The sequence below is a fragment of the Camelina sativa genome, chromosome 8, assembly GCF_000633955.1.
Source record: "Camelina sativa cultivar DH55 chromosome 8, Cs, whole genome shotgun sequence".
Lineage (NCBI taxonomy): Eukaryota > Viridiplantae > Streptophyta > Magnoliopsida > Brassicales > Brassicaceae > Camelina > Camelina sativa.
In genome coordinates, this window is record NC_025692.1 from 22,526,933 (window position 1) to 22,540,821 (window position 13,889).

General features: G+C 38.1%; 2 protein-coding genes and 1 pseudogene across 4 annotated transcripts; all 3 read right to left on the reverse strand.

Moving 5' to 3' along the window:
• LOC104707950 (cytochrome P450 705A20-like) lies at positions 4,946-7,445 on the reverse strand. Of its 3 annotated transcripts, none has more exons than XM_019228867.1 (3): positions 6,724-7,445; positions 5,833-6,284; positions 4,946-5,743 (listed from the first exon to the last, which is right to left on the reverse strand). In XM_019228867.1, the coding sequence occupies exons 1-3, from the start codon at positions 7,193-7,195 to the stop codon at positions 5,120-5,122; spliced, it is 1,548 nt and encodes a 515-aa protein (XP_019084412.1). In that variant the 5' UTR covers positions 7,196-7,445; the 3' UTR covers positions 4,946-5,119. The 3 variants fall into 3 exon arrangements, with proteins under 3 accessions (XP_019084412.1, XP_010422712.1, XP_019084413.1); XM_010424410.2 differs by having other exon boundaries at positions 5,002-5,743; positions 5,833-6,552; positions 6,992-7,434; XM_019228868.1 differs by having other exon boundaries at positions 5,002-5,743; positions 5,833-6,324; positions 6,821-7,434.
• Positions 7,556-9,249, reverse strand: LOC104707949 (protein arv1 homolog). Its single transcript, XM_010424409.2, has 9 exons — positions 9,117-9,249; positions 8,972-9,019; positions 8,796-8,885; positions 8,661-8,706; positions 8,503-8,579; positions 8,326-8,408; positions 8,171-8,237; positions 7,948-8,023; positions 7,556-7,845 (listed from the first exon to the last, which is right to left on the reverse strand). Exons 1-9 carry the CDS (start codon positions 9,213-9,215, stop codon positions 7,724-7,726), a joined length of 708 nt encoding a protein of 235 aa, XP_010422711.1. The 5' UTR covers positions 9,216-9,249; the 3' UTR covers positions 7,556-7,723.
• LOC104709824 lies at positions 9,936-10,829 on the reverse strand (annotated as a pseudogene).

Genomic DNA, 13,889 nt, shown 5'->3' on the forward strand with positions numbered 1-13,889 from the left:
TATATATATATATAAATTTACATAATTATTAATTTATAATATTATTGGGACTATATTTTATAAGGAGATTTCGAAAAAATTATTATCTTATTATCTTATCGAATATTGTTAATTTTTACACTGGCCCGACTTGGGACTAGCAAAATTTATTAATTTATAGTGTTTATTAATTTATAGAGTATTAATTTATAGAGGTTTTACTGTATATGTGATTTACTTTTCAGGCAAAGCTAGGAACCCCAAGAGCCATTGATGTATCCATAATGAAGACAGAGAAGAAGGGGTGGTTTGTTATAGAGGAAGTAATGGATAGAATCCACAAGACTCCATGGTACATCTATCCTCAGATCATATCGGTTTTACTAACCGTCAAAGCCTGAACCCGCTGATGCAATATTGATCACGAGAGAAACAAAGTAATTAGATCAAAGCACACTTTTTCAATTTGGTGTTTTTAAATTCTGCTTACTTCTAAATGTTTTGAATAAAATGTAGATGAGAGTGTATATGAACAAATGCTAAACTAGAGATTGTTATCAACCTGTATTTGTAATCTTATTTATCTAACATAGTTTTTTTTACCTATTTATCTTTATAGAACATGAAACGACCTACCCCGTTTTTTCTTTTCAATATAATAATTAACTAGTGGTCTCATACTCAATAGCCGCCTAACCACAACCAAACCAAATCCGCTAGAATGATAATAAGTGACCTCCTCCTAAGACTAAGTGCAAAGAATAAGAGAATGGGTTTGAGAAGAGATATTGATGAAGGGTAGAGATAGGACCAACTCCGGGGGTTAGAATGTTGGAGCTAAGTTTTCTTGGAACCTTTGAGTAGACAGGGTACCACTCTTGTATATATCAATTGGTTTCAACTTTTAGCCATCTCTTAAGCTCAACTTCTTTTCATGAGAGAACCTTGTTATGTATTGATGCAACCACTTGAGAAGGAGACCTCGCTTGTCTCTAACCTTTTACCTTAGCCAACTGAGTTTGACGATATTGCATAGCTTGATCCACGGTTCTCTGTTAATGAATGTTAAAGGGAGTGATTGATAGGATTGCATGTGTAGATTAAAGAAATAAAGTTCCTTCACCATATATCATAGAATTAAGAACAAGGAACTTGGTTCTAACTATTTTATTCAACATGTTATAGGTTCTAAGACCCCATTTTCAAACCTCTCTTCCATACTTTGTTCTTGTTCTTTGCTTGAGGGAAAGCAAATAATAAGTTTGGGGGAGTTGATATGTATATATTTTACACTCTTTCATCATGCATTTGTTATTCATTTTGTTCTCTTAACTCATTGTTTTGCATTGTTTTTAGTCTCTTTTGCATAATATGCATATTTAGGTAGTCTTTGCATTGGTCCTACATACATCTTGCATATTGGAGTTATTTCAGGTGTTTAGGAGATGTCCAGACTGTTAGAACCGAATGGAGGTTGAGACATGCGGCTCGACCAAGCATGACCGGAATGGACGTCATGTGACTCGACCGACATGCGACTTGGACGCGCTCCCAGGAAGAAGCACCAGTATCCCACTCGATCCAACATGCCTGGAATGGATGTCATCAACGCTCGAGCCATGCTCCAACATCAACGGTGCATGTCCAGGTAGTTATTGCATCATCCTTGCATACATTGTGCATTTTGGAGTATTTCAGGTATTTAGGAGACGTCGGGAACACATCGCTCAACATCGCTGTTCGAGCCATCCTTCACGACATCGTTCAAGTCACCTTTCGAGTCGTCATTCGAGCCATCCTCCAAGACGCCGTTCGATTCCACCACTCGAGCCACTCTCGAGTCACCACTCTCGAGTCACCACTCGAGTCACCACTCGAGCCACCACTCGAGCCATTACTCGAGCCACCGGTCGAGGGATTCAGATTTTGACGTCTTCATCAAAGTTGTAGAGAATTGAGTCATCTTTTCCATTCCGTTTATTTCAAGCCAATCGGAGGTTTGGTTCAAGAGTTATCATCGTTTTAGTGGACGCGTATACACCCGTTCGAGCCACTCGTCATGCAACCACTCCACCCCGTTCGAGCCGTTCCATTCGAGTGGGATTTAGCTTTCGACGTCTTCATCAAAGTTGTAGTACATTGAGTCATACTTCCAATGCCGTTTATTTCAAGCATATCGGAGGTGTGGTTCAAGAGTTATCACCGTTTTAGTGGATACATATACACCCAGCTCGAGTCGCATCACCTCCACTCGACCCAGCTCGAGTCGCATCACCTCCACTCGACCCACCTCGAGTCGTATGACCTAGACTTGATCCGTTCCACTCGACCGCACCCCAGGGAGAGACGAAACGCGACTCGACCGCACATGTTTGGTTTCACACGCTTCAGGAGATTCCCGAACTGACGCTATATCTTGTCGGTTTAAGTTTTAGGGATTCACATGTTTTTACTATATATACATTTTGTGAAGTCTTGGTTTGGGACATCTTATCTTTTATCTCATTTTCTTTTCTAAGGTTTGACCTAGACACCAAAAAACGCTCTGAGACTTGTAATCCGACATCTCCGAGTTTATTCAGTTTTTGCACTTGATTTCTTCTACAAAGTTGTTTTTCTCATTTCTATCTATCTATTATGCTTGGTTCAATGTTTTCTGGATTTGTATCTTTTGTGATGATTTCCGGATCTGAGTAGTGTTAAGGTTCTTGTGGATGGGATAGACTAGGTGGAGGATCTTAGGATGTAGGGTGATTAAGCTTTGATTTGTATGATTCCCTTCTGGACTAGTGTTAGAATTACAAGTTTCTCTCTGATCAATTGGAACTAGGTTCGAGACATTTCCACACCCAAAAGGTGTTCGATGAAATGTCTGACCAACTAGTGCCAGAGACTTACGTTCCTAGCCTAAGAGATTAGTTGTCTAGTATGTTTGTTGACGTAAATGAACTTGTTTGCCATGCCTGCTCGACCATGTTTCTCTAGCGAGAGCTAGGTATGGAAGTGGTTGAGTCTGAGTAGCTTTTGCCAAGAGATTGGATTAGCTAAGTTGTGATATTCATTATTTAGGGATAGTTTGCTTGTCGTATGTTAAACACTCTGTAGACTAGGATACTCCACCGACATCAATTACTCCCATCCTTAGAACTTTTATATTCTTGATTGATATTACATTCCTAAGACTGTTTCGTTTCTTCATGCTTAGAATCGTTTTCGTTTTTATTTTTGATTTACTTCTTGCCATACATTTTCGTTTCTAATTCTGTAATTCATTTCCGTTTTGCATTTTCATCATTCTAGGATTGTTAGATAAAAAAACTTTCTTTGAATTGGCTTGACTTGTGAAATCCTGATTGCATCTTGAGTGATAGTTAAGTTTCCCAACTGGATTGACACCTTAAGTATTACAACTGCATAAGGTTAATTGAACCTGCTAGGACATACAAAAATCCTAGTATCAATGGTCCTGCACTCACATTTGCCAAAGAAGAATCTGACTCCAAACAGGCAGATCTACACTCCTAGCAAGCTCCTACAACGATCCTAGCTATAGATATCTCCAAGAACAGCCACAAATCTCCCAAAAACCTCAAGAACAACTTCTTCTCTTTTCTTTTTCTCAAAAACTCCCTTTTATAATCGATTTCAGGGTTTCATTACCCAAAACGCAACCAAAACACGCATTTAACTTACGCGAGAACCGACATTGCATTGATCGACCGTAGATTATCGATCGATGCACATCCCAAACCAAAATTTCGGTTCATGGATGTTACAGAACATATGAATCTTGAACATGATCACGATATGTCGGTAGCTATATAAAATTATAAACCTTTTAATTTGTGTGTTTGATAAGTCTATTGTACAAATGATTAAGGCGGGCGGACGGAGTGGATAAATTTGTCAGCGGTTTGCTTTATAGTTTTTGTATTTTTTTTACAACTTATACTTGATGAATGATAAATAAAAAATGACAGACGAATTGTACACCCCGACACCTACTACCAGTCGAATCCTACTCACGCTCTCCCTACTCTCTCTCCGATATTTCACACATACATCTACGAGAGTCTACACTACGATACACATACATCCATGATACTCTCTACACATACACACCCCGACAGCTACTCACGCTCTCCCTACTCTCTACTCTCTCTCTCTCTCCGATATTTCACACATACATCTACGAGAGTCTACACTACAATACACACGATACTCTCTAGTCTCTACACATACATCCGTCATCCAAACTAAAAAAAACCAGAGAACTGAAGTGGGAGAACATAATTAAGAGAATTATAAAAAAACCAGAGTGTACTTGACATTTGTAAGAAAATAATGAGTAAGAAGAAGAGATTTGTGTCCGAAGAAAAGAGTAGTAATAGTACTTATAGAGTTCATTATCTTAATTTTTTTCATTTAATTAAATATTAATTCAACGGTCATAAAAATGTTACCGTTCCACAACGTTCATATTTTCACCGACTCTGAAATCAAATCAAAACGTTGGAACAATATGGGAAAATCATAAACGCACTCAAAATTCTCAATTAAGTAAAAACTATTACTAAATAATTTTTCTTTTTTATCCAATCTTTTGTATTTTTCTTTCAGGTATTATAATATCTTTTATTCGTAATAATATTTGAAATGTGTGTAAACGAGAGAACTCAACTGTTCTCAAGCTTACTACAGGTTTGGTTTGGTTATAGTTAGGACTTTTACTGTGTCAGTTTCTCTTCAAAGTGGGGAGCATATCTACAGTAGTAATAATGTAAGTTAATAATCATTAACAATTAATAGTATAATTACTAGTTATTTTCAAATTGTTCATGGTTTAGTGATAAATGATACAATTCCAATCAGGAGATCCAAAGTAGTCTGATCAACACTAGTTCTATCTTTGACATTCTTAAGTCTCCCAAATCGTGTCATGTCACTTTCTACTTAGTTATGCAAATTTTTGCAATCTCTTTGATATTTTATTTTAATGTTTTGACTTGCAAATACATCATATGAAAGTAACGTCTGAATTTCCATACGGATTAAAAGATTCGAAAAAAACATGAGTGCCACTAAGCAAATGTAACAGAGGGAAGCAAACTTGGTACATGTTTGTTCCCCCAGCTGAGTGTTAGAAACTGGGAATCTGTGTTCGAGGAACTGGAGTGCACTTAAGCGGGTGAACCATTGTTAGGTTCATTCCTCCATAAGTCTCCTCCATGTTGACCTTATCTCCTTGGATTTTCCAATCAAAGCACTGCACCATCACTCCTATCGCTGTTCCGACAAATATAGATGCTAGATTCACTCCAGGACATCCTCTTCTTCCACCGCCAAAAGGAAGATACTTAAGTGATTGCTCTTTCTCTTCTTTTTGCTCTGATCTTGAAGAAGCTAAGAACCTCTCCGGCTTAAACACAAGAGGATCTTCCCAAAGATCAGAATCTCTCATCACAGCATAACTATTAATAATGAGTGTCATCTTCTCCGGTATGTAGAACCCTTCGATCTCACATCTTTGTTTAAACGACCTTACCAAGAGAGGCACTGGTGGGTGCAATCTTAGTCCTTCCTTAACCACTGCTTGCAAATAAGTAAGGTTTGGTATATCCGTTTCTTGAATCAACCTTGATTTCCCTACAACTGAATCAATTTCTTCTCTCAATTTCTCAAGAACGTCGGGGTTGTTAATGATCTCTGCCATTGTCCATTGTGTTGCTTGCGTTGACGTATCAGACCCTCCAATGAAAAACTCCTGCAGTGAGAAGAATACTCAGAACATTTAATTAGAACTAAGTTTCGTTTGGATCCTCAAATGAAATCGACATACTAAGGAACATTTACCACAAAAAAAGCCTTGATCTGATTCATAGTGATCTTATACTCTGCGTTTTCGTCTTCATAAGCTGCCATCAACACGTCCATCATATCCATACCTTGATGCTCCTCGCGTAGCTTCTCTTTGTGTTCCACAAGAATCCTCTCTAGCAGCTCATTGAATCTGTTGGAAACACTCATTATGTCCTTCTTGAATAGTGGGATCCCAAGCTTCTCAAGCGGTGTGCGTAGTATAGCTGCCAAGAAAAGCTTCTTCGTCAAGCCATATGATTCATCCACCAATCCCCTGACTCTCTCTGTCTCACCGTTCTCCTCTGTAAAACTCCTTCCCATGATCATCCTGCACAAGATGTTGTTCATAAGGTTCTTCACTTCCTTACTGATCTCAACGCTCTCGGCCGTCCTCGCCTTATTGAGAAGGATGTTGTAAAACCTCTGAAGCTCTTCAGCTCGGATACCTCGTGACCACTCGAGCGAGTGTGACTGTGGTCGGAGCAGCTTAGTTGCCATAAGCTTCTGCATGAACTTCCAGTAATCTTCATAGGGAGCGTTGACTATTCCAAAAGATCCAAACACGAGGGACTCATCGACAGCAGCATCACCCCGAGAGGAGACGTTCACGTCGTGCGTCTTGAAGATCTCGTAGGCCACTGATGCTGAAGAGACGAGGGTGATGGGGGCGTTAAAGATCCGGAGATGAAGGAGAGGTCCATACTTGGAAGAGATTTTCTGAAGAGACTTGTGGGTTAGATCAGNTAAAACTCCTTCCCATGATCATCCTGCACAAGATGTTGTTCATAAGGTTCTTCACTTCCTTACTGATCTCAACGCTCTCGGCCGTCCTCGCCTTATTGAGAAGGATGTTGTAAAACCTCTGAAGCTCTTCAGCTCGGATACCTCGTGACCACTCGAGCGAGTGTGACTGTGGTCGGAGCAGCTTAGTTGCCATAAGCTTCTGCATGAACTTCCAGTAATCTTCATAGGGAGCGTTGACTATTCCAAAAGATCCAAACACGAGGGACTCATCGACAGCAGCATCACCCCGAGAGGAGACGTTCACGTCGTGCGTCTTGAAGATCTCGTAGGCCACTGATGCTGAAGAGACGAGGGTGATGGGGGCGTTAAAGATCCGGAGATGAAGGAGAGGTCCATACTTGGAAGAGATTTTCTGAAGAGACTTGTGGGTTAGATCAGAGAGGAGAAGGTGAAGATGACCAATGATTGGCAGTGACGGAGGGCTCGGAGGACGATCAAAGTCTCGTGGGTCCTTTGGTTTCTTGAAGAAGAGAGAGTAACACAGGAGTGAAAAGAGACACAAGAGGAAGTAAATGAAACAGTTTTGATAGTCAACGATGATCATTTCAGCCATTGTTGCTCAAAAGTGAAGAGGCTGATGAAACCCAATCAAGAATCAGTTAACAGACAAATACTCAAAGACCGTGTAATATTATACTACATCTCAATCATACTTTGTTTATTATATTCATGAGACCGACGGGTTCCGTTTGGAAGTAACGTAAAAGAGTGGAAACCTCGGGTTTCTTAATCTTATCGTAATAGTATTATAAGTTCCTAGTCATACTCGTGATCACATTAATACTCTTTTCTTACTCTCTCTCTCTCTCTCTCTCTCTCTCTCGTTCAAACGTGATTACTATGTATAATAAATTATCTATAAGTTAAACAAAGTCTATTGTTCTTTGATCTCTTAAGATCTTGAAAAGCCATGAGAAAGAACACTCTTCAGATTCTCAAGTAAAAAGATAAACAGACTGGCACAACAACACTATATATCACCAAAGTCAACACCATTTTAGGATATAAAAGACAAAAGAATCTTAAAAGACCCTAAAGAAGATTATGAGTTCACAAATTCATAATAAGAGAAGGGAGTAGTTTACATGACAGATCCAAAGTGTTTCAAGGACATTGACCCAGAGATCTGATCCGCTAAGAATCTAACTGTGTGTGCAACGAAACACACTGCTAAGCATCTGCTCGTTGTTGATTCAGTCATCACTAGTGAAAATAATGAGGAAGAAAATAACAAAACAAAACAACTTGTCATGTGTAAGGTCGATAAATCTTATGTCCAACACAACATAGAGTTATATATCTGACCTTTAAGAGCAACTGCATTTGATGTTAAAACGAGCATATCTACAATGAAGATCACAGAAACCGAGAATTCCCAGACCTGTAGCCAATGTTACAAATTTTAGCATTTTACAGACCTTATATCTTCTTTGGTATCATTCATTGGTTTCTCAGAGCTTAGCATTAAAGCAAGGAAGAGGCAACGATATTATAGACAAGATTCTGAGAAAGTCATATGAAAACATACCGGCATAGCGAATAGAAAGATCTTGACGTAACTCGAGATTAAGATCCCCAAGAGAATCTCTTTTCCTCTGCAAATCATATAATGACTAACTTATATTCAGGGCGCATGAAGATATATACTTTGGCAAAATTCAAAATAAAAGAAAACATATATACCTTGACATAACCAGCATCATCTTAGCAGCAAGTGCAAATGACAAAACAAATGCGAAATTCGAAGATAGTACATTGACCAGAACCTGTTATGTAAGTTCAACTACATTTACTAACAACATCCTCATAAACCCAAATAAAATATTATATACAATGCTCAAGAAAGATAGAGGAACCAACCTCAGAAGATGCAAGAACAAAGCTCATGGACAGATTTGATTCATCATCGGTTCTTCTTCGCAGCAGCAAGCTTCGATCTTTTCGAAAGAGTTAAAGGCTCTCTCCAAAAATGAGAGTTGTAGAGAGTATATAAACATAAAAAAATCTTTAAAGGATACAAGTATCTAGAAGAAGATAAGCCAACACCAATTTCCATAATAGATGCTACCACATTGTGAAATCCTCTAAAGATCAGAAAGAAAAAAAAAAAACTATTTTATAGAACTAGAAAGAAACAAAGATTTGTTTTTTACCTGAAGATTTGAAGTTCCTTGATTAACCACATTGTAGAGTAAGTGTCTGTACGCCTTTGTTTTGTGAAGAATCAAGTCGATGAATATAATCTGATAAATCCAAAAAAATTGATCAACACAAAAAGCATAAAAACTGAAACTTATAATGAAAGGACAAAAGAGAGATAGAAGGAGACCATTAGCTCACACTCGACATATTCGTCTGCTACTTCCTCACAATTCTCCTACCACAAAAGTTACATCAAAAAAGCGGCTTTAAACTTTTGGGTACTAGAGAGAGAGATTAGGGAGGAGCCCTAATAATTAAAAGAAAAAGCTTACGCATTTCATCAGCCGAAAATTGCCAGGAGAGTACTGAATGAACAAGGATTTAGCTTTATGCCCACACTCCACACACCTCTTCTTCTTCTCTCTCGCCATCTCTCCCTCTCTCTCTCTCTCTCTCTCTCTCTCTCTTCCGTTTCCGGGTACAAAAGATCGGACCTTTTTGTTCGTGTCTTAACTTGGGCTTTAATGGGCCTTTATTTTATCCTTTTTCTGGGCTTAAGCCCTATTTTGTTGAGGGACTAATGCTCAAATTTTTACTCTTTTAATTTTTTTTTGTCTTGTGAGAGAGATGCTGTTCTTCTACTTACCGATTTATTATAGTTAATTGAATTTTTTCTCATGTAGTAGAAAAAAAAATTCACGTAATTTGATACTCTTTTGTGTTACATAATTTCTAGCTCTATCAAAGTGTTGTAAACTTTTTAATGGATTATATATCTCTGAAAAAGAAATTAAATGCTTCTACAAACGATTTATTTCAGTCATGTGTTTTTCTTTTATAGAGTTGCTGGATGCATCATGGCAACGTTATATTACAATATAACTTTGGTTTTAATGTTGAAGGCATATATATAACTTGAATCTTAATTAGATTGCATTACTGTGGCAAACACTATATATTAAGTGCCTCAGTCATTGTGGAGATTTTAATTAATTATTGATGGTTCATACATGTCTGTTCTTCAGTTATGATTAAGGAATCTGAACTTTTTATTTAATACTGTTTTGAATCAAACTGACTCTACAACGAAGGAAGAAAAAAACGACATTGGGAACAAAAAATAGTAAAGAAGTTAACAAGAGAAAGAAACTCTAACGAATAGAAAGTTGCTGATGCTTAGTGATGGGGTTTTGAGGTCTGAAGCTGCGTAACCATCTGTCGAAACGGTCCAAAAGTGACAACTCCATCTTCGTCTTCGGAACAACACTAACACTGGGGGAAGTTGCGGCTTTGGTGAGTGGTGGTCCGACCACGACACGAAGCTTAAGCCCTGCGTCACATTGACCTGTCTTCGAGCTAATGAAGTAGTGGACTCCTGGTTTGGTGAGCGTGACGAGATCATGCCCCGTCTTGTGCACCGCTACGGGAGCAGTCGGGTCACAGGATATGAATTCAAGGTCTCCGCTGATCTCTAAGACGTCGTTGACTTCGTTTCCGTATTCAAAAAGAAGACTATCTCCAACATTGAAATGCTGCTTCTCACCCCAAGTGTAAAATTAGTCAATCTCTTGATAAACGCTCCATTCGACCTTGTATATTTTTCCCGAAGGAAGGATCTTGCTTGGTGTTGGTGGAGGAATGGGACGTGACGGGTCATAGACGACAAGGACGTCGAACCTCTGTCCGGCTGCGCATTGAGCAAGGTTTGAGCTGATGAAGTAGTGTTCTCCTGGCTCCGTGAAGGTTACCACATCATGTCCAGTTCTGTATACGGCTTTAGGGGATGAGGAATCGCAGAATTCGAATTCTAACGCACCGTTCACTTGAGTAACGTCGTTGACGTTGGGATCGTACACAAAAACGAGAGAATCTCCCACGTAAAACACTTTATCCTTGGCCCATACGTAATAGAAACCTTCTTTGGCAATCCATCCAGCCGAGTCCCCAACGGTGTAGACAGTAGCCGAACAAGAACCAAACAGAACCGTGAAAGTTGTTATCACCAGCAGCACAAAGACGAAGATCTTCTTCATTGTTGTGGCCATTGATTAGATGAACAAATTGACAAGGGAAGAAGAAAGGTTATAAGATCTCGAACTCGCCGAATCAAAGAGGGAGAGAGAGAGAGAGAGAGAGAGTTTTGTTGTCTTGTGTTGATGAATGATGAGTTGTGAAGAGATTGGGTTGCCCTATCAATGTTTATATAATGTTTTAGTACCATTCCTAATCCTTTTAGGATTTATTTGGTTTTGTTTATTTCCTTTTCCAATTTAGATTCACTGGTTTCAAAATTGATTTTTACGTTCCTCTATTTTGATTTTTGTTTTCCCCTAATATATAATTTATTGCAAAATCTTATCCAATTGTTTCTTAAAAATAAGCATAACCGACTTCAAGAAAAGAAAAATATATATATAGGCTTTTTATATATATATATATATAATGGGTCCATTAACTAATATAATAAACTTTAATAGTATGCTAAATAATAGATATGGTGTGGTATGAAAGGGCTTCGATAGTGTTACTGAATCAAATCATAAGATTCTTGATAATAAGCACAAAGAGTGAATCAGATATACATGTCCAAAAACAAAGCTCTTTTTTCTTTAAATTCTGTAATGCTTCACACGGAATTGTTTGTTTCATCATGTTCTTATATTTTTGGATCCATATAAGAGATGTGACGACAATATCATGTTCGTATATAGGGAGATTTACTCATATATCATACATTTTCGGTGATATTACCAGAACCATACAATTTTTCTTTTTTATTACTAGGATATTTTGGATATTTTCAAAATACTGAGCGTATCCTTGTTTTATGTTTGATATATCATGGTTTTTGTAGTTTTTAACCATGATATAAGTGTGTTTTTGAGTCTTTTGATTTGTTTTCTAGGTTGTTTTTGAGTCTTTATAGGTTTAGGTACTCATTGGCACGTATGGAACACAAGGGAGCTAAAAGAGGATGATTTGGAGCATAATCAAAGCATGAAGGCTGATCAACGAAAGCTCGGAGACGAGATCAAGACTATGCATCGACCGATGCAATCTCAACATCGATCGATGCAGTTGCCACAAACCAAACGGAAGTTGTTTCCACAAGCTTTAGAAGATTTACAAAATTTGTCCAAGTTTCTCTTATTTGCAATTAAGGCCCAAGACGTGTTTTAGAGTATTTATAGGATTTGTATGGTCATTGTTTAGACCTAAGTTTTATTTTGCAACCAAAAGAGATATTGAGAGCTTTGGAAGAGACAGATCTGATTTCATCTGTAGAGAGAAGATTCTTGAACTCCTTTCTTACTTCTTAATATCAATTGCTTATTATTCAGGAAAAAATGTTTTGTTCTACATTGAATATGTCTGAGTAGTTTGTTTGTTAGGTTTAGGGTTTTTCATAGGGGTTTTATGGTGCATTAGATCTGATATTTTAGGATTCATTATCTTCTATGATCTTCATCTTAGGTTGTTCTTCATATTAATTCTTGATTGATCATCTAGAATTAATACCTAGGAAAATAAATTGATATGAGAATATAATTGATTTTCGTGATAAAACTTTTTGATGAACAAAATTATTTCTTGCAAAGAGATTTGATTTAATAATTTTGTGAACAATCTAAACTTGTTTTTAAAGCTGATTTTTAACCTTGAATTTTGCAAAGAGATTTGGATTTTCTGGTTTTAAATTTAGATAATATTTGCAGTGAAAACTGATTTATTTTACAAGAGTGTTTAGAGTTCTAGATCTGATTTTTAATTGCTTGAATCCTATTATTTGACTGATTTAATATTTCATAAATTCCTGAGAATTTCCATAGGCCTAGCTCTTTGATCCCTTGAATTTACAACACCTTTAAATTCTGTCTTTGCATTGTTTTTAATTTAATAATTTGATTTAGCATAATTAAAAGATTAATAAGTCTATTGTGTGATCTAGAGTCTCTGTGGATTCGACCTCTAGAATATTACAACTGCAAGGCTGTTAGTATCATTAGGGTATTACAATTTGAGAATATTAAATTTTGGCGTCGTTGCCGGGGACTCTTTTGATTCACCATTAGATTAAAGTCTTTGATTTTGTCTAGATTTTTATTTTTCTGTTTTACTCACACGCTTTTGTTTATTTTCTCTTGTGTGTTTCAGGTATATGTCTAAGCCGCACACCAGGAAAAATCAAACAGGTCCTACCTTGAATCTTACAAACCAAGAGTTAGGAAGACTAGAGCGTGACAACAAGAAAGCAGCCAAGTCAGCGAAGATGGTCAAAACACTCATATTGAGACCTGATGAGGCTGGAGTTTTGAGGGATCAAGAGGGCAATGTGTACAATGAGCAAGGCCAGAAACTTGATACTGAAGGACGAGTTATTCAGGAAGAACTCGTCGTGGTTGAGGATGATGCACGTGGCGTCGAGCAACGCAATGATGGCATCGATCGACACAACCAGGAAGGCATCGACCGACGCAACCTTGGCATCGATCGATGCAATGCCAGAAACGGTGCGAATGGTGCGGATTTGGATGGTAACAACCAGCAGAACCTTCAGCCTAGACGGGATAACAATGGAGAGCTTGTCAAGACTCTTGCAGACTTCAACAGACCAGATTTGTTCTATGAGAACCGTTCCGCAATTGTCCCTCCTCCATTCCCAAGGAATGATTTTGAGATGAAGCCTGCCTACTTTGCTCTTGTTGGCCAAAGACCATTCCAGAATTTGCCTCATGAGAAGCCTCTAGACCACATTGAGCACTTCGAGGATATAGTTACAAGCATCAAGGCTAATGGAGTCACTAAGGACTATCTCTACTGCAAGCTCTTCCCCTACTCTCTTGGTGGGGAAGCTTCTCATTGGATAAGACAACTCAAACCAGGATCTCTGACAACCTGGCATGACATCAAGGTGGCGTTCTTGAACTACTTCTACGATGATGCGATGTCTGATGAGCTGAGGATTAAGCTTTCAACCTTTAGACAAGGACCTGCTGAATCTTACAAAGCTGCTTGGGTGAGGTTTAAGGCATATCAGAGAGAATGTCCGCATCATGGGTTCTCAGAGGTTCAGTTGATTAGTATCTTCTTCAGCGGGATTGACT